Source organism: Myotis nattereri (assembly GCF_964212035.1).
Source record: "Myotis nattereri genome assembly, chromosome: 2".
Classification (NCBI taxonomy): Eukaryota; Metazoa; Chordata; class Mammalia; order Chiroptera; family Vespertilionidae; genus Myotis; species Myotis nattereri.
In genome coordinates, this window is record NC_138076.1 from 139778394 (window position 1) to 139802872 (window position 24479).

At 36.0% G+C, this 24479-nt stretch overlaps 1 protein-coding gene across 1 annotated transcript in view; it reads right to left on the minus strand.

Moving 5' to 3' along the window:
- Window positions 1-24479, minus strand: part of OTOGL (otogelin like) — a gene marked incomplete at both ends in the record, with an annotated part of 144967 nt that overhangs the window by 54617 nt on the left and 65871 nt on the right. Inside the window, 7 exons of the mRNA XM_081084691.1 lie at window positions 1734-1901; window positions 6495-6521; window positions 7071-7227; window positions 7947-8063; window positions 9532-9651; window positions 12006-12155; window positions 18586-18720. Of these exons, the coding sequence (XP_080940817.1) occupies window positions 1734-1901; window positions 6495-6521; window positions 7071-7227; window positions 7947-8063; window positions 9532-9651; window positions 12006-12155; window positions 18586-18720 (874 nt within the window). The remainder of the gene's footprint in view (window positions 1-1733; window positions 1902-6494; window positions 6522-7070; window positions 7228-7946; window positions 8064-9531; window positions 9652-12005; window positions 12156-18585; window positions 18721-24479) is intronic.

Sequence of the window (24479 nt, forward strand, 5' to 3'; positions counted from 1 at the left end):
ACGCCCCGGGTCCTCCGGAGAAAGCAGATGATCAACGCTGGCATTACAAAGTGTACTAATAAAGCTGACGAAAACAAAACTGCAAAATTGCCCTGCATTATTAATGCCATTTTTAAATATTTCAGAAATGAGTTCTAAGATATCTTAAGAAAAAAATAGTATTTTAATAACACTGAATAACAGTGACAACTTTTATGAGTATTTGATAAGTCCTACTTTTTAAATAATTTATCCTATCTTGGGGAGGGGGGAGATATATCAATTTTGGACCCCAGAATGCAGAATATCATACAAGTAATTAAATGATTAATTGGACACATATTTGTACTTGTAAACTTTAACATTTTCAAATGCATGAAATCTACAAATGGCTTCATTGACTAATAAAAAAGAATAAGAGAATAGAGAAACAGATCAATTTAGGCATGTCATTGTGTTTCAATATCACTGGGTTCCTACTGAGCAAATGTTCTTTCAAGTTATATGACTGCATTAAGAAAAAATTAGATCAACATTATGGTCTATTCCCAGTAGATGATTAAATTGCTAATGAACAACTACAAAGCATTTGAGAAGTATAATCCTTTTTTTATATAGACTTTAAAAGTTTCCCTTATATTTGCAAATCCCATAATATAAACATGCTTTTAAATTAAGATTTTAGGTTTAATTTTTAGACCTTAATATTTTTAGGCAACTTACTGAATGGGAGAAGATATTTGCCAATTATATATTTGATAAGAGGTCTTAATTTAAACCCATTAGGATTTTTCTATTAAAAACATGTTATTGTAAATTGTACAATTCAAAACTCTCTCTAAAAGTCAATATATCTTTCCAAAGACTTTTGTTGTGTCCTAAAACTTTCAATCCCTTTATTGAGCCTGCAAGTTGCAAATAATAATAAAAGAAATCTTTTTAAGAGAAAAATATATACATTAGAACTTAGGTGTTTTCAAAGATTTAAAAAAATTAAGGAGCTCTTTTTATAAGAAAAAGGCAATTTATACTAATTGGAGAATCAGGAGATTTCTCAGAATAGGTGAAATTTAAGTTGGATTTATTCATTCAATAGACATTTCCTAAGCTTATAAATACATGGTGCATGTCTGGTATAGTAACAATTTGGCCTGGGCCTCACAGATCAGAAGAGGACAGTAACTACCAGACAGGTTCCAGCAGATACACCCAGTGCAGATCAGTAAGTGAGGGGGCCGGGCCGGCACCGAGACACACAAGGGCACGTGAGGATAACAAATGGTCCCAATGACTCTCTCTGCTCTGATTTATGTTCTTACTATTTAACAACTTTGATATCAAATCACATTTTTTTTCTTTTCCTTTAACATTAAAATATTTCAGACATTAGTTATGAGTAGACTGTTTTTAAAAAATTTCTAATTAAGTTCAGTGATTGATACTATAAAAATTTAAGCTGTGCTTTATTTAGGACACAAAAAACTCAAACAATTATAGTTCTAATATATATATATATATATATATATATATATATATATATATATATAATCTCAACAGATAAACAAAAGAAATTATTTTATATACAAAAGAGGTAGGTGGTTTATGTACCAGCATCTTATTTTATATTCTCTGGGACACCTAGAAAAAATGCCATAAACATATTAGATCCCAAATTAATATTTAGTGTGAATAAATAATTGAAAAAATGTAAATAGAAAACTAAAATCATATTTTCAATTGGAAATTATACTTACATGATGCCTTCTCTTTGAAAAGACCTGGAGTGATCATAAAAATAAAAAATAAATCACCTTGAGTTCCAACTCTTGACAAAGGGAAAATGCTTCTACTGGTTATATTGGCCCCCAAAACAAGGCCACTCTGCCCATAACTTGCCAGCATATATGGACCTTCTCCAAGCCCTATTTAAATACAAGTAAGAGAATTATACATTGGCATAGAATTTTTACATTTTAAGTTATCATTTCAATGGGATAAATTTTAATAACAAAAGCTACTCCAAAACTTACTGCACACTTAAACATTAGTCACTAATAAAATAGCTGAACTCGCCAAAACCGGTTTGGCTCAGTGGATAGAGCGTCGGCCTGCGGACTGAAGGGTCCCGGGTTCGATTCCGGTCAGGGGCATGTGCCTGGGTTGCGGGCACATCCCCAGTGGGGGGCGTGCGGGAGGCAGCTAATCGATGTTTCTCTCTCATCGATGTTTCTGACTCTCTGTCTCTCTCCCTTCCTCTCTGTAAAAAATCAATAAAATATATTTTAAAAAAAAAATAGCTGAACTCTTTACAAAACTATATACTAAAATTATTTGGAATATATATATATATGTAATTTAGAATATATATACACACATGGATATATATATTTCTGCACCTCAAATTTTCCCACTTATGTGAAGAACTTTGTCTAGTTAACCTTCTACTCTAATATTCCAAGATTCTAATCTACTCTCAATAAGCAGAAATTGATTTATCCATCAATAGCCAGGTATTCTGATAGTCTTCTAAAAATAATTTCTCCCTAATAGGTTATATTGCATGATAACAGAATTCACAGACGTGATATATAATATTTTGCTGTTCTAGGAATTATTGAATTTCACCAGTGAGGTATGTCTACAAAAAAGAAAATAATGAAGAAAATAGATCCAGAGACATGGAAGCATAGAACAGATTGACAAATCTCGAGGACGGTGGTAGAGAGATTAACCAAAGAACTTATCTGTATATATGCATAACCCTTGAACACAGACAATAGGGCAGTAGGCCTTGGGGGGAGGGAGTTGTGTGGAGGGGGTCAATGGAAAGAGAAAAGGGGGACATCTTAATACTTTCAACAATAAAGATTTTTTTAAAAAAAAAATAAATGAAGATGAAGCTCAACAGAGAAATCAAAGATCTTTTTATTTAATGCTATCATTTTCCATACACTTAAATAGTTCCATATAAAATAGAAAATATTTGCTATAGTTTGTATAGAACCAAACCTGAAGCTCGATCTGAAAAATTTTTCTGCAAATTTAATCTTATAAACAGAATATATATTGTAAATAAGTTTGCTAATATTTAAAAATATAAATGAGTTAGATTTTATGATAATAAGATCAAATTAACTTCTTCCCAATCCTATGTGAAGTTTATTCTGAATCATCAAAATTAAGTTAAAAATTATCAGCAGTATACCTTTTACAGACATATGTGTATTTTATGTTATAAGTTATGTAAAATGCTAATATATATGTAGCATGTGGTATCAAAAAAGATTAATCTGGTTACTCTCATCACATTTCACTTTCATTCTATTCTCTAATTTTTAATCTCAAGGACAATTTTCCTTTCCCAGCCTACTGTTAAGATGGAGGGAAGAAAATATTTAAAGAAATCCAAGGACAAGGTTGTTTCCCTTTCAGAATGAAGACCAGACTTGAGAGAAGAAAAGAAAATCATTGGATTAGAGGTCAAAATCTTTCAAGTAGAAAGGAGAGCAAGAATCAAAATTTTCACCATTAGGACCAGGAGAAGAGGCAGGGTCTCATAGAGTAAGTTATCTTCAAGCATTGTCCCCTCCACTGACTCATCAGCTGGGACACCTTGCCTTTGAACTGCTGGGGACACTTATAAGCCATGAGGAAAAGAGCTTTCTAAGGGAATTGACACCTTGGGCAGAGAGGAGACTTGAAAGAACTTTGCCCCCACACCAAGACAGAGTTGAGCAGGGACAGTGGAGAATTTCTGAGCAGTGCACACCCCACTGCTGTTACAATGTACAGTGTTTCTCTATGAGCCCAAGTCAATAAGAATCAAAGAAAACTAAATCTTTAGTCTGCACCACCTACTGAATTGTTTTCTAGGAAAGACGAGAACAACATAAACTTCCAAGATGTGATATCCTTCAATTTATAAATATGTCAATTTGTACAAATACAGGGGCAGGTAAAAGTAGGTTACCAATAATAAAAGATAGATAGATAGATAGATAGATAGATAGATAGATAGATAGATAGATAATAGATAGATGATAGATAGATAATACAAAAACAAATTCTGTGTTTCAAGTACTCACAACTGCAAACCTACTTTTGCCCACCCCTCTATGTAAATAATGTACAAATGAGTAGATAAATATGTATATTATAATGAGATACAATTCAAAATGAAGAAGACATATACAACTACAACTTAAGGGTTTGAAGACCCTCATGGATATTCAACATAAGAATAGGGGAAAGGCCCAGCCAGTATGCCTCAATGTTTGAGCATGGACCCATGAACCAGAAGATCACGGTTCAATTCCCCATCAGGGCACATACCCAGGTTGCAGGCTCGATCCCCAGTAGGGGGTGTGCAGGAGGCAGCTGATGGATGATTCTCTCTCATCATTGATGTTTCTATCTCTTTCTCCCTCTCTCCCTTCCTCTCTGAAATCAATAAAAAATATATATTTTTTAAATGAATAGAAAAAAGGAAATAGACAAATGAACAAAATCTCTGCCCTACTGCACAAGTCCCTTGCTACAGCAGTCTGAAGAGATAACTGCCACCTGAGAAATCCTTTTGTATAAAAATCAAATGCTCCTGAGTTGACTCTCAGTTGATTGATATCTTGTGTCTGGATTGATTTCATGCATTTCACCAACAATTGAGAGACACAAGTCATTGACTTCATCATTAATTTTCTGCAGGAAGAAGAATAATTTCACCACCTACCAAAAGCAATCATTTCCTGCAGTGATTTTTTAAACATAGTATTAAGCATATCCTATCAAGAAAACACTGAACACAAAGTGTGTACAACAGTTTTTTAGCGGAGTTGTGAAGTCCTTGCTCATTTATGGCAATAACAATAAAATATTTATATTTTAGTAAATGCCATAAAATGAACATGAAGATAGTATATACATCTTGTGGGGGATGCAGGAAGAGACTGAACAAAAATCCTGCACCTATGGATGAGAACAGTGGGGGGTGGGGGTGGGTGAGGGCAGAGGGTAGGGTGGGAAATGGGTGGAGGGGAGCTATGGGGGGAAAAAGAGGAACAACTGTAATAATCTGAACAATAAAGATTTAATTTAAAAAAAAGATTATTAAAATAATTTCAGCTGTAACCTCTTAATTCGTCTGCCTGTTTAAAAAATTTTCCTGTAACAGAACCACAATTATTTATTTCTGCATGTCTTAAATAATAATTAAGAATTTTAATAAGATAGTATCCATGGTGTGATAAGTAAATAGAGAAGTATGTCAGCTATGAATACCCAAAGAAGAGTAGGCAAATTTACAATAGCTCTGAAATCATTTGGGATGAAAAAAATTAAGAATAATCATTTTAAATTATTTTTCTGTACTGCTATCAACAATATTATATTCCCATCAAGCATCCATTCTATCGCATTGTTTTCACAAACTCTTACTCTCTGATACAGATTGATTCTTTTCCCTGTTACTTTAATCATGGAGAATAGACTCCCCTTTCACTTCACTGAGTCCATCGGTGTCTCATGAAGGCCAAATGCCTCATGTTCACCCTCTGAATATGACCAATATTATTAAAAGTGAAACTAAAAGAATGGGTTTGAAGAATGTGTAACACATTAGAGGAAAGAACCATCAGTAGACGCGCACAGACTTGTTGACAGAAAGGAAAAATGTACGAAGTAAGAAGAGGCAGAAGGTCAATTCTCAGAAAATTCTGCTTCTGGATCCAAGGCCTCCAGAAGGAACATGAGAAAGTACAAGGCACAGGTGGAGGCTTTCACAGCAGAACTGCGTGAGGCAAGAATGCTTAAGTGAAGAAGTTATTGGAGTGTTTCCTTTTGTCTTTTTTTTTTATTGGGGTGACACTGGTTAATAAGATTATATAGGTTTCAGGTGTACATTCCTATGATACATGATCTTCATATTGCATTGTGTGCCAGCCACCCAAAGTCAAATCATCTCCCATCAAATATATATATATACCCTTTGCCACCCCACTTTCTTCCCTCTGGTAACCATCATACTGTTGTCTGTGGAGTGTTTTCTTTAATCGGTATCTGTGTACATTGTGCAGAGTGTATGATAACAACGTGTGGTGATCATTCTTAGACTGGGATGTGTTAACCAGACACTAGGCAGTGTAGCATGGAGGTCCAGCTCCTTGGTTCTGAACTCAGATTGCTTACAAATCCCAGTTTACCACATTTTGGCTAAGTGACTTTGGCCAAATTATTTACCCCTCTGTTCTTCACAACATAATAAAAGTTTGCATAATGTTCATTTTTATACCTAATGGTAAAAGGTATACATGTAGTCTATGTCTCTCTTTCATTTTACCAAGTATTTTAACAAAAATACTTAGAAATTTAGATAAATTTTAGAAGGCAAAGGCTTTTATTGAATTACAAACCAAATTATGAACTACTCATACTTTGTTCCAGCAAAGTTGTCTAAAAACTTTTAATCTGAAGATACATTAAATACAATACTATAGTGATATTCTTTAACTGTCACATACCTTCATTGAAATAGTCACAATCATGTGCTAAAAGAAAAAAGAGAAGAAATATTAACCTCTATAGGTACCTGACCACTTACCTAAATGTGTGCAAGATATTGCAATGTGTTTATCAATGACCAAGCAAAAGAACATTGAAGTGACATCATTATAAAGTTTTCAGCAGACTAACCATCTGCACAAGTACATAATAAGTTTAGAGTCAAATTTAAAAGCAATTCAAAATGATGTTTTAAAAAATATGTTTCTTATAATCAGAACAGAGAAAGTTCATAGCCATCAGAGGAATAGAGGAAAACACCTTGCCTGAGGACGTGATATAAATAAATTATAGTTCACATGTTGAAGTGACAACAGTCAAACACAGAACAGAAAACATTATCTCAAATGTTTCTGTTTGTAAATGCTTTAGCTCTACTAAAATCTATCTGCATTGTCAAAGAAATATACAATTTAGTCATCTTAAAGCTATTCTATTTCCATGAGTTCTATGGTATTAGTTCTATGAGAAGACAATTAATATGATCTCCTTACGACGTTCCCACCTAATGATGATGTTCTAAGTGGGATACTCACCACAAACAGTAGAGGACCTCCAGTGAACCGATACCCCTTCCTGACAACACTTATACGCATACGCTGCTACGCTTGTGCATAAGCACTCACAGTCCCCACCGAGATTACAGTTACAAGTGTCTTCATGGCAATTTTTGGCAAAAGAAGTAACATCAATCTGAAAAATGAGGTAAAAATCAATCAATTTCAGTAGCTACTAACTATAATTGAGGAAAATTCTAAGGAAAAACTAACTGGTAAATTTATGAAATTTGATATTATCAGCTTATCACTGGCACCTAGAGAGTCCTCAATATCTCAAACCTCTATAGTGCTCACAGGAGAAAGAAATTGATTAGGCAAATGTAAGATCAAAGAACTAGCAAAACATGTAATGGGATTAACATACCAATATAATTTCAACATACGCACATGGCATTTAAAAAGTTCTGTTACCCATGGTACTTTTACTTGACTTTTACGGATATCTTAAGCAATTACATTTCTAAATAAGTTACATCCCATCTTGTGATACATTTCTAAAACCATTTTAAATGTGCTCCTAGAAATACTTTTAAACTATACTAGGGGTTGAGGAAGAGCATGCTTATTTGCAATATTCTCTGAAGAAAAACAAATGCAGCTTTGATCAAACTTTTATGGCTGTGATGATGTATGAAAATAAATGCTTCATAAACGAGTAGAGATTCCTGCAAATGTGTGCTGTTAAATAAGATTGTGTGGGAAGAGAGTAAATCAACTAAATGCATAACTTTTACAGAAAAAGCAAACTACCAAATTTGTCTTCCTAACCATGGGTAGCTAAACTTTTTGTCTCAATGTTATAAATGCAACAGTACCCATTCAAATGTGAAGATTAGTAAAGTATTCATTTACCACATTGCGACAAGGAGCAAAAACATCACTGTACAAAATGGAGCATTCTTTCTTGGCATAAGGAAATTTGTTCTGATGTGCCTCACAGGGTTTAAATAATTCATGTGCATTTTCACACTGCAGAAAATGTTAAGGAAGAAAAGGAAGTTGTTAGGGGTGATCTGTGAAGCAGAAACCAGAGTAACCAATGCTGACTGCATCCATGACAAACACAGCTAATATATCCTCATTCTGCCAGACAGGCTGTACCTAAAGCACAGAGCTCAGCCAGCACAATGTTCATAGCATGCATTATTTTTGAAAACAACCAAACATTCTGTTAAAATCATAGGAGTGTTTGGGTGGGGCAGGGGAGGTAAGAGATCAACCGAAGGACGTATATGCATGCATATAAGCATAACCAATGGACACAAGACACTGGGGGGTTGGGGTGAGGGCATGTGCTGGGGGGTAGGGGAGGCCGGAGGAAGGTCAATGGGGAAAGAAAAAAACAAAAGGAGACATATGTACTACTACCTGTAATACTTTAAACAATAAAATAAAATTAAAAATAAAATAAAATCATAGGACTATTAGAGACAGTAGAGGAAATAATTTTCCAATTGTCTTAAATGGGGCATTTAAATGATTAAGATCATTACATGAGCAAAGGATTCTCTTCCCTTTAATTTTCACCTCTTTCATTGCTGTCGCATGCCATCCTCTGAGGAGTTGTACATGCTCGTGTCAGCAGGCGCACCGCCCATACACTCAGCAATGTGTCTCAGCCTCTTCTGATCTACATCCCTGACACCGCCCCGGGCAAGGTCCTCAATGGCCTCTTCATTGCTAAATATGAAGGCAGTTTCGCAGTCTTCATCTCACTTGACCTTTTTTGCTACCTTTGATTCTGTTTATTACTTTGCCCTTTTTAAATGTGTCTCCTCATTTGATTTTGGCGGCACCATTTTCTGGGGGGTTTCCTCATTGGCTGCTACTTCCCCTTCTCCTTCACCCTTCCTTCTTTGAACACCTTGACCTTCAAACTCCTTTTCCACACTCTATTCACTTCTCATGGCTTCAACACCCTGAATACACTTGTAACTGCCAAATCTGTTTCCAGCCTGGATCTCTTTACTGAATCTAAAAACTGGGCATCTTCACAAAAAATATTTCTGTCACTTCCCTCTCACCGGATCCGAACCTACTTATCCCTGCACCATTGTCCTGTGCTCACCGTCCCCTACCACCCACTCTCCACTCTGTCCTGCCTCGGGGAAGAGTACCCGCATCTATCCAATAAGCCACAAAGACAGAAGACTACTTTCTTGAATTCTCCAGACTCATCCTTCCTAATATAATCTTTTGTAATATTTGTCTAATACACAAATAATTTAACCTCCTTCAGCCTCAGTTTCTCCATTTATAACATGAAGATAATGCCAATTACATTGCATGGTTGTCACAAGAATTATATGAAAAGACAAATGTTAAAGCTTTGTCCAATGTGAGTTACTACACGAATATTACATAAAAATAGTATTACCCAAATAAATATTCCCATAAGAATAAAATTATTTAGTTCTAAGATATATTTTCAACTTACCTGCCCTAATGCCCAGCTATCTCCAAACACCTGGGCATTTCTCACTTCTATGTTATTAGATGTGGTCATGTCATTTGAAGTACATTTGTCAAAGTTTCCACATAAGCCTGATATTTTGTTCTAAAATAAAATAAAATTACTAAAAAATATTCTATACTCACTTTAACATTTAAGGACACATAGTAACTAAAATATTTTAAATATTTAAGATAGACATTTTAAGAATTTCTTCAATAACCATTTACAATGTGGTATGAAACTCCTCCTTTTTGAAACATTGTAAATGAGAGAGAGAGAGAGAGAGAGAGAGAGAGAGAGAGAGAGAGAGCGCAAAGGTGGAGATTTATTGAAGAACAAGTGCAGACTCCCACGAGGGGAGGGGGAAAGGGTCCCCCTAGCTAATTATATTTAACAATTATTTTTAAATTCTCAAAAATGTTCTACCATCCCCCAAATTTTTATCTTTCCACACTTACCAATGTTTTAGCATTGATGAAACCAATAGAATAAGTAATTTGAAAAAGAATAATACAAACATTACATTTGTGTGTATTCATATTTACATAAAATTTTAATAATGAAAGCCCCACCTCCTGATATGTTTAAGGTTTTGTAACACTATAAATGTTGAAACAACAAAATAATTTATTTTTCTCCCTATTAGACTGAAAAGCCAAAACATTAAAAATATAAGAAAAAATTAACTTTAATATTTCTATATCATGCCATCAAGAGATACAATGACTAAAATCTAAATTTTACCTAATTTTATAAAAATCATTATGGGTTGTGAAATTATTATTGAAAGTACCATATGGATTATTCACATCAACAATACCCATTGCATTTTCTCAAATAATGTGTAAAATTTTACTCTGAGGAAAAGGAGATGGACTAAGAATACAGGGAAGAAATTTTCATAAACCATGGAAATCCTCCTTAAAATTTTAAAACTAAGCAAACTGAACTTTCTTGGTGTGCTGAAGGGTGGACTATAGCCCTTTATTAGTGATGAAGCAGACTGTCCGTGTCTTCAGCAAGGCTGACAATAACCCTAGGATTGCAGCTGCCAGGCCACTGCTGACCACATTGTCTCTGCTCTCAGAAGCCACTACATTTATCCGAAGACTGGACAATCCACCATTGGGGGCAGGGCAGGGGGAGATGCAGAAAACTAAATGGTTAATTTGTTTCCAAAAAGTAGGGAAAGGAAGATACATGATGAAAAATGGCAGAGGAAAATAGTTAAAGACATATGACCATTATGAAATTATGTCAACTTCATTAAAGAAATGCAAGAAACCAGCAAACACCAAGAAATAGATTTGGGGGCTTTCTCTCACCTAGGAAAAAGAAAATGACTTCAATATACAATCATATCTTAAATTTACAACATATTAAAATATTTTAAAATATATATATTTTTATAGTTTTATGAGGATATGCTTACCATTTTTTCTTTATTTACCACAAATCATATCCATGTCTCAATTTCAATTTCAGATAAACTGAATTCTTATAAATACATCAATATATCAAAACACAACAATATATAAATTTAAACTACTTAATAACATTTTAAATATTTAAAATAATAAACATATTTAATAATGTTTAATAAAATATGTAATAGAAGACAATGTTTAAAACAACTTAAATATAATTACCAAAATGGTAAGCATCCAAGATTGAATATTAAATCATGAATGGATAAAACAAACTAGTACATCTATACAACAGAATACTACTCAGTAGACTAAAGGAACAAACTATTAATTCATTCAACAATATGAATGAATCTTAAATGTATTTTGCCAAATCAAAGAAGCCAGACCCAAAAGACTACAGATTGCATGATTTCATTTATATTATATTATATCCGGAAAAAGCAAAACTCTAGAAATGGGAAATAGATCAGTGGTTGCCAAAGCTTAGGGAATAGAGGCAGGAGTTGGCAGTAAAGAGCCAACCTGGGAGAAATTTTGGAGTTGATGGATTTGCTTTATATAAGACTGTGGTGGTAGATATATAACCCCAGGTGTTTGTTAAAATCTGTACAATTGTAAATCATAAGAGTAGTTTTTTCTTTTACTTTTTAAAAATAATTTAACTATATGTAAATTTAAAAATAGATCCAGAATATGGAGGGAAAGATGGAGTGCAGATTGTAACTAATGAATCAAACTGTATTACAAACATATCACAAAACCATGCCGAAGGGGGTGGGAAGAAAGAAGCTGACCTAAGTAGTTTTGGAAAACTGGATATTGTAAGGTTAAAGACAAAAAGAACTGTATACAACGATATACTTTAGTTGGTAACTTCACTGAAATATGAGTTAGTAATTCTGAAAATATAACCCATTTCTTTAAAAAAAAACATTAATCATTTTATTTCCACAAAACATTAAAAGGTGCATGTAATTTCATATTTTGCATCTCATTTGGATTGACCTACCAAGTAGGTTGACCTACCTTCCACTGTGGTCCAATTTTGATATGAATGGTTGTCTTTTTATCCCAAAGAATAGTGATATCTTTGTCTGGAAAGTATACCACCATGTAGTAACCTGCCTTCCAAAGCTGGTATGTAGGTTCATTTTCCAGAAAAAAACCTGATCGCTTCTTTAGAAATAATAATAATGATTTTAAAAAAGTAAATTCATTGTTCTCAAAATGTAAACATTAAATTACTATTTACTAATAAGTATATATACTAGTATTTTTGCTCAGCCCTTCTTTCTGAATTCTATAGTAAAAGACAAAACAAACGCATAAAATAGGAAACACATAAAATTGGTTATGAGACACAAACTGCTGAATGGGTTCAACATGGATAAATGAGCCAAAAGGGAAAGGTATTTCAGTTACAGAAAAAAGCATGACTAAGAGCATGGACATAGGATAAACTAAGACAATATACCAACTGACTCAGAAATTCTATATTGACGATGAATAAATATGACTGAGTGCTAAAAATATATTACTTTACCTACAAACATACATAATTGGAAAATAAAAGCATAAAGTGTGTGTATGTATATGTACACACACACACACACACACACACAAATATGAAAGAGTGAGAAAGAGAAAATGGGGACTGAGGAAGGCTTCTTGCAAGGGGTGGATTACGAACTGATCTGTAAGAGGCCATACATAGAAATTACAGAGGGCCAGAAATGAGAATGCAGAAAGAAATTATTCCAAGCCAAAGGAATCACCTGAATAGGGACTTAGAGGCAGGGAAGTTCAACATTTGGCCAGGACTAAGGAGAGCACCAAAGGGCAGGGGTCCTCAAACTTTTTAAACAGGGGTCAGTTCACTGTCCCTCAGACCGTTGGAGGGCCGGACTATAGTTTAAAAAAAAACTATGAACAAATTCCTATGCACACTGCACATATCTTATTTGAAGTAAAAACAAAACAAAACGGGAACAAATACAATATTTGTATTTGCATGTGGCCCGCGGGCCGTAGTTTGAGGACCCCTGGTAGAGCATGGATTCTGGGACAAGCGTAGCCTGAGACCCTTTGCAGCCTCATTACCCATAAGGACAAGGACTGTTATTCCATGGATAAATTGTACTGAATAGAGGTTTTTGAAGAGGAAAGTGACAGATCATATTTGTATATTAAAAGAAAATAAGTTTTATGTTAGGAAGGATAACAGTAGGAAGAAACTAGAAATGGAACACATTGGGAAAATTTAGTGCCCTTAGCCTCTGCAGAGGTTCTCAACCTGTGGGTCGCGAACAATGAAAATACATCCTGCATATCAGATATTTACATTATGATTCATAACAGTAGCAAAATTACAGTTATGAAGTAGCAATGAAAATAATTTTATGGTTGGGGGTCACCACATGAGGAACTAACTGTATCAAAGGGTCGCAGCATTCGGAAGGTTGAGAACCACTGCGAGTCTAGTAAGAATATACAGTGATCTTTATGAACAGGGTCTAGTCCCTATAAAAGATTACATTGAATCTGACATTGAAAATAACTCATCTAATAATTTCAAAATTACATGGTTACATCAAATTAAGTAAGACAAATATTTCCAGAGCAAAATAAAAATTATGAAGGAGATATGCAATCTTTTGGTTATTTATTATTCTCACCCCCAAGTAATAACAAAAGCATACTTTAGAAATACTACACCATGGTAAACACTTATAAATATTCCATAGGACAGATTAAATAAACTTAATCATATCCATAAGAGTTTTCAGTCTCTTAGATGAAATTCATACTTACAAGTGTTCAGTGTATTGGATATAACAGTAGATACTGTGTAACTTACATATTGTTAATGGATTTTACCTAACCTCATTTCTTTCTACTCCCAAGTGCCAAGCTGAAGTTAGGGGCAAGGCCCTGGGTGCCTCTGAGGATCTGAACTCAACCTGGGAGTATCCTTGTGCCCAAGTGAGAAAGACATCAATATATATAAAAGCTTAAGTGACCAAACAACTGAATGACCGGTTGACTGGACGCTATGATGCACACTGACCACCAGGGGGCAGACGCTCAATGCAGGAGCTACCCCCTGGTGGCCAGTGCACTCCCACAGTGGGAGCGCCACTCAGCTGACCGATGGATGCCAGATACTGGGGCTCATGGCTGGCAAGTGCAGCTATGGAGGCACAAGCCTCTCTCCATGGCAGTACTACCTAGTGGTGGTGGCAGGCGCAGCGGGGCCAGGATGAGTGGGAGTGACACAGCGCCTGGCTCAGGCTCAGGCTCCTCCTAGGCCACCTGCCGCTTCGCCACTACTACACCCCTCGGGGGATCCCAGATTTCGAGAGGGCTCAGGCCAAGCTGAGGGACCCCACCAATGCACGAATCCATGCACCAGGCCTCTTGATGAATAATACAAGGAAAAAATACCATGATAGGTCAAGGGAAAACTATAAGAGAAAGGAAAACATGTTCCTGTTTTGACAATGGGCCCGCATTTTCATTTTTCATTAGGCTCATAAAATGTGTAGCCTGCCCTGGCCCCTAGTCAATCTCTGCCATAAACCTATTTCTATTGTTTTGATTATACTTTTCAGTACCTTTCTGCTATCTGATTTGTTTTCAGTTTTAGTATCTGTCTTCCCCTCAGTTGATTGTCAGCTCCTTGAAAAATGTACTTTGTCAACTCATGGCAGTATCTTCAGCTTCTAGATCAAGCCCTGATTCATTAATTTTTAGCACCTTCCTGTATTGGCTTGTTCATGGGTCTCACCTTCCAGCCTGATCAGCAACAAGTAAAGCATCTAATGGGGCTTATGGCTCCATTTCAATCATGAGTACGCTTCCGAAAATTTTCCTATTAAAGTTCCTTGACTGACTGACATATCATTAGAACATAAAATGAATTTTTGGATAAGGCAACTTATTAGACTTCCTTCAGGTTGGTTCTGCATTAATTATCCTGATGTAAAAGTACATCTTCTCTATTTGCCTGCAGGACAGTTTTTATTAGACAGGACAGGTTACTACCACACAACAGTCGTCTCTGATCAAAAGGAGATGCATATTCCTTTTGTTTCAGATTAGGAAGGAAGAATGCTTCTCAGAGAGCATGGTATTATGAATTGCCCAAAATAGAGAACTCCACTTTAGGTGAGAATCACAGCATTTTACACTAACTCTAGTGATGTTATAAATGTAAAGAATTAACCCTGGCTGGTGTGGCTCACTTGGTTGAAGCATTGTCCTGTATGCCAAAAGGTGGCAGGTTCCATCCTCATACAGGGAAAGTATGAGGAGCAACCGATTGATGTTTCTCTCTCCCCCTCTCTTTCTTTCTTGCTCTCTCTAAGGTCAATTAGAAAGTAAAAATAAAAATAAAATGAATGTGAAGAATTACAACTTTTAAAGTACAGGTTAAATTTATAAAAAGTTTATATCTTACATCTATAATAATAAAAGGGTAATATGCTAGTTAACCAGACGTCCTTCCGGGCATCATTCCAGACAAAGCCGGGGCTGGAGGGAAGCCAGCCTGGGTCCTGGGTGCCTGTGGGTGTCCAGAGGGAAGCCAGCCTGGGTCCCAGGTGCCAGAGGGAAGCTGGTGCCGACAGCCAGGAGAAGGAAGGCCTACTCTTGCACAAATTTCGTGCATCAGACCTCTAGTTTTTAATAAAAGCAGAAATGAGCATTTATTGGGGAATAAAAAGAGGTTTATTTTCTTTGGCTAGATGAGCAATTCATTTGCCTTAAAGTAAATGGTACTTATTTTTACTTTTGATGTTCAAGAACTATATTAGTGGGGGATTTTTTATGGTCAAATTATCTTTATGACCTTTCCTCATCACCTGCCTATGGGTGAAAATTGGATTTGAAAATTACACAGATCTGTAATTACCACTTCAAAAATGTGTTAAACTGTCTTTATAAAAGCATTATTTTCTCTTCAGGTTTCTTTTTTAAAAAAACTAAAAAAACACATCCTTGTTCTTAGAGAGAACCTTCATCTATAAATGAATATCTACTTGATGGTTATAGCAAACTGTAGTAATTACTGCAAAAGGATGTCAACATGATTATAGAAACTCTGTTTTGTCCAAAGCTTGAGTGCTGCCTGGCTGGTCTCAATGTCTCAATGTTTCTGACTGAGATGTAAGCTATGTTCTAGGGGAGGGGTGGGGAACCTTTTTCTGCCAAGGGCCATTTAGATATTTATAACATTATTCATGGGCCATACAAAATTATCACTTAGAAATTAGCCTGCTATATTTGGTCAAATATTTAAATAACTCACCTCTAATGCCTTAGCAGAGCCAGATCAAATGATTTCGAGGGCCTTATATGGTCCACAAGCCAGATGTTCCCTATCCCTGTTCTAGGGCACTGGTTCTCAAACTTGAGTATGCAAAACAATTTGGGGCACCATTAAAAATAGATTTCTATTCTCAACCTCAACCATTCTCATTACCAAGGTGAACCCAGGGACCCCCTTTTATAATAAACTAGAGGCCCAGTGCACAGATTGGTGTACCAGTGGGGTCCCTCAGCCTAGCCTGTGCCCTCTCACAATCCGGGACCCCTCAGGGGATGTCAGAGGCCCGGTGCACAAATTTGGCCTGATCCCCACAGGCCAGGCCGAAGGACCCCGCCAGTGCATGAATCCATGCACCGGGCCTCTAGTATGCATGTAAGATCTTTGGTTAATCTCTTCCCACCCTCCCCACTCCCTGCTTCTCTCCGAGATTCATTAGTCTGTTCCATGGTTTCATGCCTGTGCATTGAGCGTCTACCCCCCCTGGTGGTCATTATGTGTCATAGCTACCAGTCAAACAGTCAAATAGTCGTTCAGTAGCTTAGGCTTTTATATATATAAATATTTCAGATGCAGAAATTTTGTAGGCCAAACTTTGAGAAACACTGTTCTAAAATCTCAGAGGACACTTTTTAAGGGCCATATGTCCAATCATGTCATTTCTCTATTCCAAAATTTCTTACTTGTAAAATAAGTTCAAATGTCTTACACCATTCGAGACCTTCCATGATCTGGAACCAGCCTCCTTGTCTACTGCCCCTGCCCTCATGGCCCCTGCATTAAAGTCAATCTGGACACTTCTCCCTGAGTCCCTTTGCCATACCCGCCCTTCCAATGTCCCCAAACACTTCAACTAAACGTAACCACTTGGAGTTCTTTAAACATGCCATTTTATCCTTCAACAACTCTGGTTCTTTCCTCTATATTGATTGCCTTCCTACTCGCTCTCTTTACCTGGCTAATACCTGCTCATCCTTTATGACTCAGTTCAAATCATTACATCCAGAACATGTTTCTGAGCCTTCAAAAATAAGGAGGGTAAAGAAGAGGAGAGGAGCCATTTCTTGAAATTCATTATTTAGTTTAATCTTCACATGAAGTTAAGAAGTAGAATCACCCCAAATTTACAAATGGGAAAGCTACAGTTTGCCCAGAGTGACACAGCTAGCAGGTGATAGAGTAGGGATTCCAAGTTGAGTACTGACTAACTTCAGAGTCTATGCTCTTAACACCTACCCTAAACACCCAAGGTTGGTTTAGGTCTTTTTTCTAGGGGTTCCCATACTATCCTGTACATATTCATGCCATGCATAACACATCACACTACACATCCTTACTTAGTTGAATATATTCCTCACCTTAGAAAATATCCTTAACAGTGAAAGCATAGTGACTTTTCACTGTTTCAATCTCAATAATTAACACAGATTTTGATATATAGTAGACATAAGCATGAATGAATGAATGAATGAATGAATGAATGAATGAATGAAATGTATTCATTCTTTCAAACTGGGCAGGCTCCAGAATGCAAGAATGAACAGGGTGACAGTGGTTCCAATTCTCACATAACTCATAGACAAATAGAGAAGACAGACAACTACACTTCTAATTTCATTAAAGTAGGATACATGAGGAGATCCTGAAAGAGACAAAATGAGACCTGTCACATAAGAATAAGTTAATGGAAAGGTTGAAGGTTGTTCCAGGTATGAGCAATGATAATTAGGAAGAAACAGAAGTGAGAGAAGAACACAGAGCCCTTGAAGAACTGATAAAAGCCCCACCTTCTGGAACCTGGGCCAGAAGCAGAAAGTGATGAGAAGTAGGTAAGGAGAGGTGGCAGTGGTCAGATAGGTTATGGAGGAAATTGGATTTTTAAGGAAATGGAAGCCACTTAAAGTTTTGAAGCACTGGAGTGACAGATTAGATTTCCATTTTAGGAAAACCACCCTGACTGCAGTGTGGCAGGAACGATGAGAGGACATCGGGAGTTTAGTTGGGAACATGTTGAAGTACTCTAGGTGATAGGTGACTGTTGCTAAGCCAGAGTGATAACCATGGGAATGAAGAAAAGATAAAAGAATTAGAATATGGGGAATTAGAGTGTAACCAAAAGAGACAAAGTCAAGTATGACTTACTGTAGCCACATAAAAATAGCCAAGAAAATTCAAAATCTAGTAACCATTTACATGGAAAAAGTAGCCTAATTGATTATATTTTATTTTCAGTATTCTTAGTACAAGTTTTAATGATCCTAAAAGAAATAACTCACTAACCTCTTTGTCAGGAGTATCATTCAGGTAAATTTCAGTGTCCCCAACTGAAATCAAAACACTTTTAGAACAAACAATATCGTTGTCAAAGCATTTCTTGTTTTGGGCAATGACAGATATATCTGCTTCATCTTCACTCTGCAATGTCAATATTATATTAATACAATTGTATATTATACATAATTTTTTGCTATTTTCATTAACAAATCTTAAAGACCAAGATGTACAGTGGTATGTGTTGAAACTGAAATACAACTTACCTCTAAAATAAAGTTCATTTTGATCTAATACTATGAAAAATATACCAAGATAGCTTAATGTTTAAACATTTATCTCTAATATCTTCTGTTAATTTTTTTCTAGCAAAGCTTTTTCCATCTTATAATAATATTAACTCAAATGTATTAACCACTTCATTTCCAATAAATAAGCCAAAACACATGTTGTTTGGGGGAATTTTTACAAAAATTCATTTTAGGCAACACTTTTGTCTTATCTTTAGGAATTTTCTGACTAAATAATTATTTGCCTACAAGTGAACACTGAAATAAATACAAAACCTTAGAACATGTTAGTAAATAAGATAATGCATGTCATTTGAGGGATTCCTTTGAGCTTTATATATGTTATCTCACTTAATTTTATGGTACTTTTGAATTAAGTATTATCTCCATTTTACAGATTAGGAAACAGAGGTTAAGAAGGATTAACTGATTGTCCAAGGTTAATAAGCTAAATAAAGGCAGAGACAGAGTTTTAATTTTTTAAATTGATTTTGAGAGAGAGAGAAAAAGACATCTATCAGCTGCCTCCTATCTGCACCCTGACTGGGGATTGAACCCACAACCTAGGTATGTGCCCTGACCCGGAATCAAACCCACAACCTTTTGGTGTACAGGATGATGCTCCAACCAACTGAGCCACACCAGCCAGGGTTCTAATTTTTTTTTTTTTATGCCACTTGTAGAGAAATTAGCAAGAGTCTAATAGTGGTTAAAGAGAAAAGAGAAAAGTAGGTGATAGGAAATCCTTAGTTTGAGAGTATTTAGCCCCAGATACTCTAAATCTAACCCCTTTACCTCTCACTTCATCCTCACCGGTTTGTTGTTTTTTTTTGGAGGCGGGGGAGAGCAGTTCCCACTACATCCACTAAGAACATGCTCTCTAGAATCAGGGTTTTAATTTTGTATCTCAGTTTCATGGATGGCTCCTATGGTTTTACAGACCCTGAAAACTCTTTGCAAAATGTTGTTTTTAAATATCTATATTTTTCTAGGAAGAAAACCCATGGTTTCAATCAAATTTTTGAAGTGGTCCTTATCCCCCCAAAAGTTAAAAGCCACACTGCTCTAACTTAGGGACAGTGGAAATTTCATCAGAAAAAACAAAAGTGATATTTCTCTGGACTCAATATCCACTTTTCAAGGACTCACACACATGAATCCTTGTCATATTTAGACATTTGGGTCAGTGTTTATTTTCAAAGTGAGAAAAGTCTTTAAATGTTTGGAAATCACATAGGTCTTGATGCAAATTCTTCACACTTAGTTTTTCATATCGCCAGCAATAGGAACATTAGCTCAATATATCTCTCGGTTTTTCTAAATTCTTCCTGTCTCACTAGTAATTACTGTAGCATTGTGCCTAGAGGACAGGCTTTCAATCAATGTTGCTGACAGAGTAACTGATATTTCCCTCTCTGCCCCATTTTTCCTTCCTTCTTAGCACTAAGAGCTCTCGCTTCCTAGTAATCCTTTTGCAAAGCATTACCTAAATTTTGAAAAGGGGAATAAAATGATTATGGAGTTGTATTACTAAAAAAAAAATAATGCCACACTCTTTTGCCTTTATGAACAATTTTCAAAGAACAAAAATAATATGTAATTTAGGGTTTTGTTTTGTTCTTCTTCTTGGGATGACTTAGATAAAGGATGTGAAAAGCTGGCTGAAAGGCTTTCTATGGCCATCACATTTCTATTACTAATAATTAAAGTGACTCAATGTTTGCTGTGCTTTTGTTATTAACTCAAAAAAGCCAAGAAGCATTCTGTATTGTATGGTCTTATAATAGCATGTTATGTTGACAGTAACTTGAAATAATATCACTTCCTAAGAATCACATTTCTCCAATTTCCATTTCTCATGTATTTCAAGTTACATTCGGTTTGAAGATAATGCTGCAGAGTTGCTAAGCAACACAGTGAGGGTGATTACAAAGCTAGAGGGGGGAAAAGTCAACATCAATGTGCCACATGGATTCCTCAAACTCTTTATGCCAGGTACTGAAAACATAGAGAATATTCTTCCAAGTGATTCCAAAACGTAAAATGTCAGCACTTCTCAAGATAGTATATTAGTTTACTTGACATCTCAGTCTTAACCTTTTAAGAGTAACTACCCCACACCCCGGGTGTCGTACCTGGGCTGCAGGCTCCATCACCGGTGGGAGGCATGCAGGAGGCAGCTTATCGATGCCTTGTTCTTGCATCGATCTTACTCTCTCTCTAAAAATCAGTAAAAATATATTTTTTAATAAAGAGTACCCCACACAAAGTCTCTGTTGATACAGTAGCCACAGGCAGCCATGTTTATGTCCCACAGCTGCTTGGACCCAAAGCAATACACTCACTCATGGGTCAATGGACTTCAATGCTGACAAGAAAAAACACAACTCTATCCAACTAGATTATCTCTCCCATTTCAACCAGAAAATAGTGACTTAGAAAATTTTTGTATAGTAAGATCTGAGGGTGAATAGACTTAAAGAGAATAAAGGTGGAGTGGGAGCTGAACAGTTGAGAGCAAGCTTAGGACATGAAGGAAACAAAACAGTGATTGAACTGAAGCAAAGATGGAGACAAGCCCTAGCCGGTTTGGCTCAGTGGATAGAGCATCAGCCTGCGACTGAAGGGTCCCAGGTTCGATTCTGGTTAAGGGCACATGCTCAGGTGGCAGGCTCAATCCCCAGTAGGGGGCATGCAGGATGCTGCCGGTTAATGATTCTCTCTCATCATTGATGTTTCTATCTCTCTCCCCCTCTACCTTCCTCTCTCTGAAATCAATAACAATATTTTTTTAAAAAAAGATAGAAACAAAATATAGAAGAGTTACACAAGCAAGCCTGAGTAAGCGGAAGCAGAGCCTTCACAGAGAGATGGTCGAAGCTGCAGCAATGACATCAGCGCATCCATGAATCCCTGCTGCGGGGGGCATAGCCACCCTGCAGCTGTCACCTTTGTGAGGCGCACGGCCCTGTTCAAGGATGTTATTTCCCTCTGAGTTTTACACGCAAATCACCACAGCACCCACTTCCTATTGTTTGTTTCCTGAAATAGCAAACTCTTAGCTAAATGTCACTTCCAAGAAATACCACCCTGAGGTGCTTCACTGCAAAGGAAATCTACTTGAAAATCATTGATAAAGAAGTGTTATAATTGGTTGAAATACACCAATACTAAGCCTCCTGCTTCCATGAAACTTCACTGTTAACTGATTCTCTAGTCAAAATCAGTTATATCTCCACAACAGAGCTTTCATTTGGCCCAGCCTTCTAGCTTCTTGTTTAATAATGACTCCCCAAAGGTAAAACAATATAGAGGGTAAGCTAATGTCAACATAAGTGTACCCTTAAGGGCACCTAGCATAAAGGCATAGAGTGTAGACTTAAATATGTAATTATTATAAAAAGTTAAAAAATTACTAGAAAACTTATGCTAAATTACTATTGAAATGTTTTAGGAGGTCTTGATACATGGAGTCTATTATCAAAGTATGTAGATTACTACAATGCAAAGTAAATACTGAACCTTAAAATCAAATACTAATAATGGAGATGAATCTTATAAATAAAAGATCACAACTATCTTGCCTGAAACTTCCAATAAGGATATAATATTTAAGAGTTAGCTTATACGAACAAAGTAGAAAATTATTTAAACACTGATTTCCTGAAAGGGCACTTAAAGAATTAATTCAATAAACTCCAAGATCTTCATCTTCTTATTCAAATAGATTTTTAAAATATGCAAAAGCCTTCTACAAAGTAGTGTTCATATAACTCTAAAAATTAAATAAAATTTAAGATCCACTTCTATTTCAGCTTTGGAAATGTTAATGTATCAGAATTGGAGGGTAATATATTTTAGATTGTATCATTTAATTTACTTTTTAAATTTCTGATTTTCCTGATATAAAAATGCTTAGAAAACTATAAAGAACTGATTTGGGTTGAAAATATCCACTGTTATATAGACAATCACTAAAGGCCCAAGTTATTGTCTGCCTTTGATCCCTTTGTCGTCACGTGTTGCCATGCAAACAATGTAAGTAAAAACTGCACTGTTAAAGGTGGTCATTGAGAGGATTTGATGAGTTTATCCACGCACTGAATCCAGACGATTAGAGTCTCCTTAACGCTCCCTGTCTTTGGAATGTAAGATCTGCCCACCATTCCCACAGTGAGAGCCATTTTCAAGGACACAGCCTTGAGAGATCAATGTGCTGTGGAGACCTTTGATGTATAAGTGACTGAAGTCAAGTAAGGCCTCTCCATAAACTTACTAAAGATTCTGACAGGAAAGTGTGGAGAGCTACTTGTCTCACTGCTGCCCAAAGCAGGCCTCATATGCAAGCTCCATTGCTCACTAAAACTGCCTCCTACCCATCTGGAGTAGTCTGCCTCTTTCTTCGGTCTCTCCTGGCCCTCTGTGTACAGGGGCCAGTTTTAGATTTCATCTGGGAAACTCCCAAATTTGCAAACAAACATGCACCTGGAAGACAAACCACTTTAAGAATCATTTCAGGAACAGAGAAGATAAACATTAAACAAGGTTTTGTTGGATTTGCATTTAAGTCATTGTTGACTTTTACAGTTGCATTTTTTATGAGTTTTGTGATCAGGTGAATAATAACTCTCCCCCCACCAGCCTAAGATTCACAGTAGGAAAGACCCATATCTTTTTTTGCTGATCACTGTACATCCACTTCTCATTATACAGTCTGACACATATAAATCACGTAAGATATATTGATGTGAAAATGATGCAAAGGATTTGAGAGCAATGAAATTAGGAGGGTTTTCAGAGGCTTAACGAAAGCACTGACCTTTTGAGATACCACCTGAAGAGAATGTTGGAAAACCTAATCTAGAACAAATGATAAGAAAAACCCTGGCAGTGATGGGGTTTGCCACAGACTAAAGGAAGTAGACGTTGGCTCTGAATTTAGGAGTTGAATATTATATTTTTCAATTTTGTTGAAGATCATCAGTGCTCTCTCTTGAGATTTTAGCACACCTCAAGGTACCATTTGGTTTCACATCTCTTTTTTTTCTCTTAAACAAGTCTTAACTCAGGAAGCACAATTACAACCCTTTTTCCTAAATTAGAAAACTTTGGAAAATACACTTAAAAATAATGTGCTATATTTCCTATACAATATATTTATAGTAAAGGGTAAACAGCCTCCAAAATGAATAAAGTATCAGAGAACCTAATTATTTTTTTAAGGATTAACAGGCACCAACCAGGATATGATAAGCACTTATTCAGTACCTAGAACTAGGTTACATTTAAAACTGCAGAGTTGTGAGATTTTTTAAAAAATTACTTAATATCTCTTTAAATGTGAGGGTAAAATAACATTATACTTATAAAATAAAGTTGGAAAAGTATTAATTTTTTAAATTTAAATATGTTTTTATTGATTTCAGAGAGAGGAAGGGAAAGAGAAAGAGATAGAAACATTGATCATGAGAGAGAATCATGGATCGGCTGCCTCCTGCACATCCCCTACTGCGGATTGAGCCCACAACCCGGGCATATACCCTAACTGGGAATCAAACCGTGACCTCCTGGTTTATGGGTCAATGATCAACCACTGAACCACACCAGCTGGAA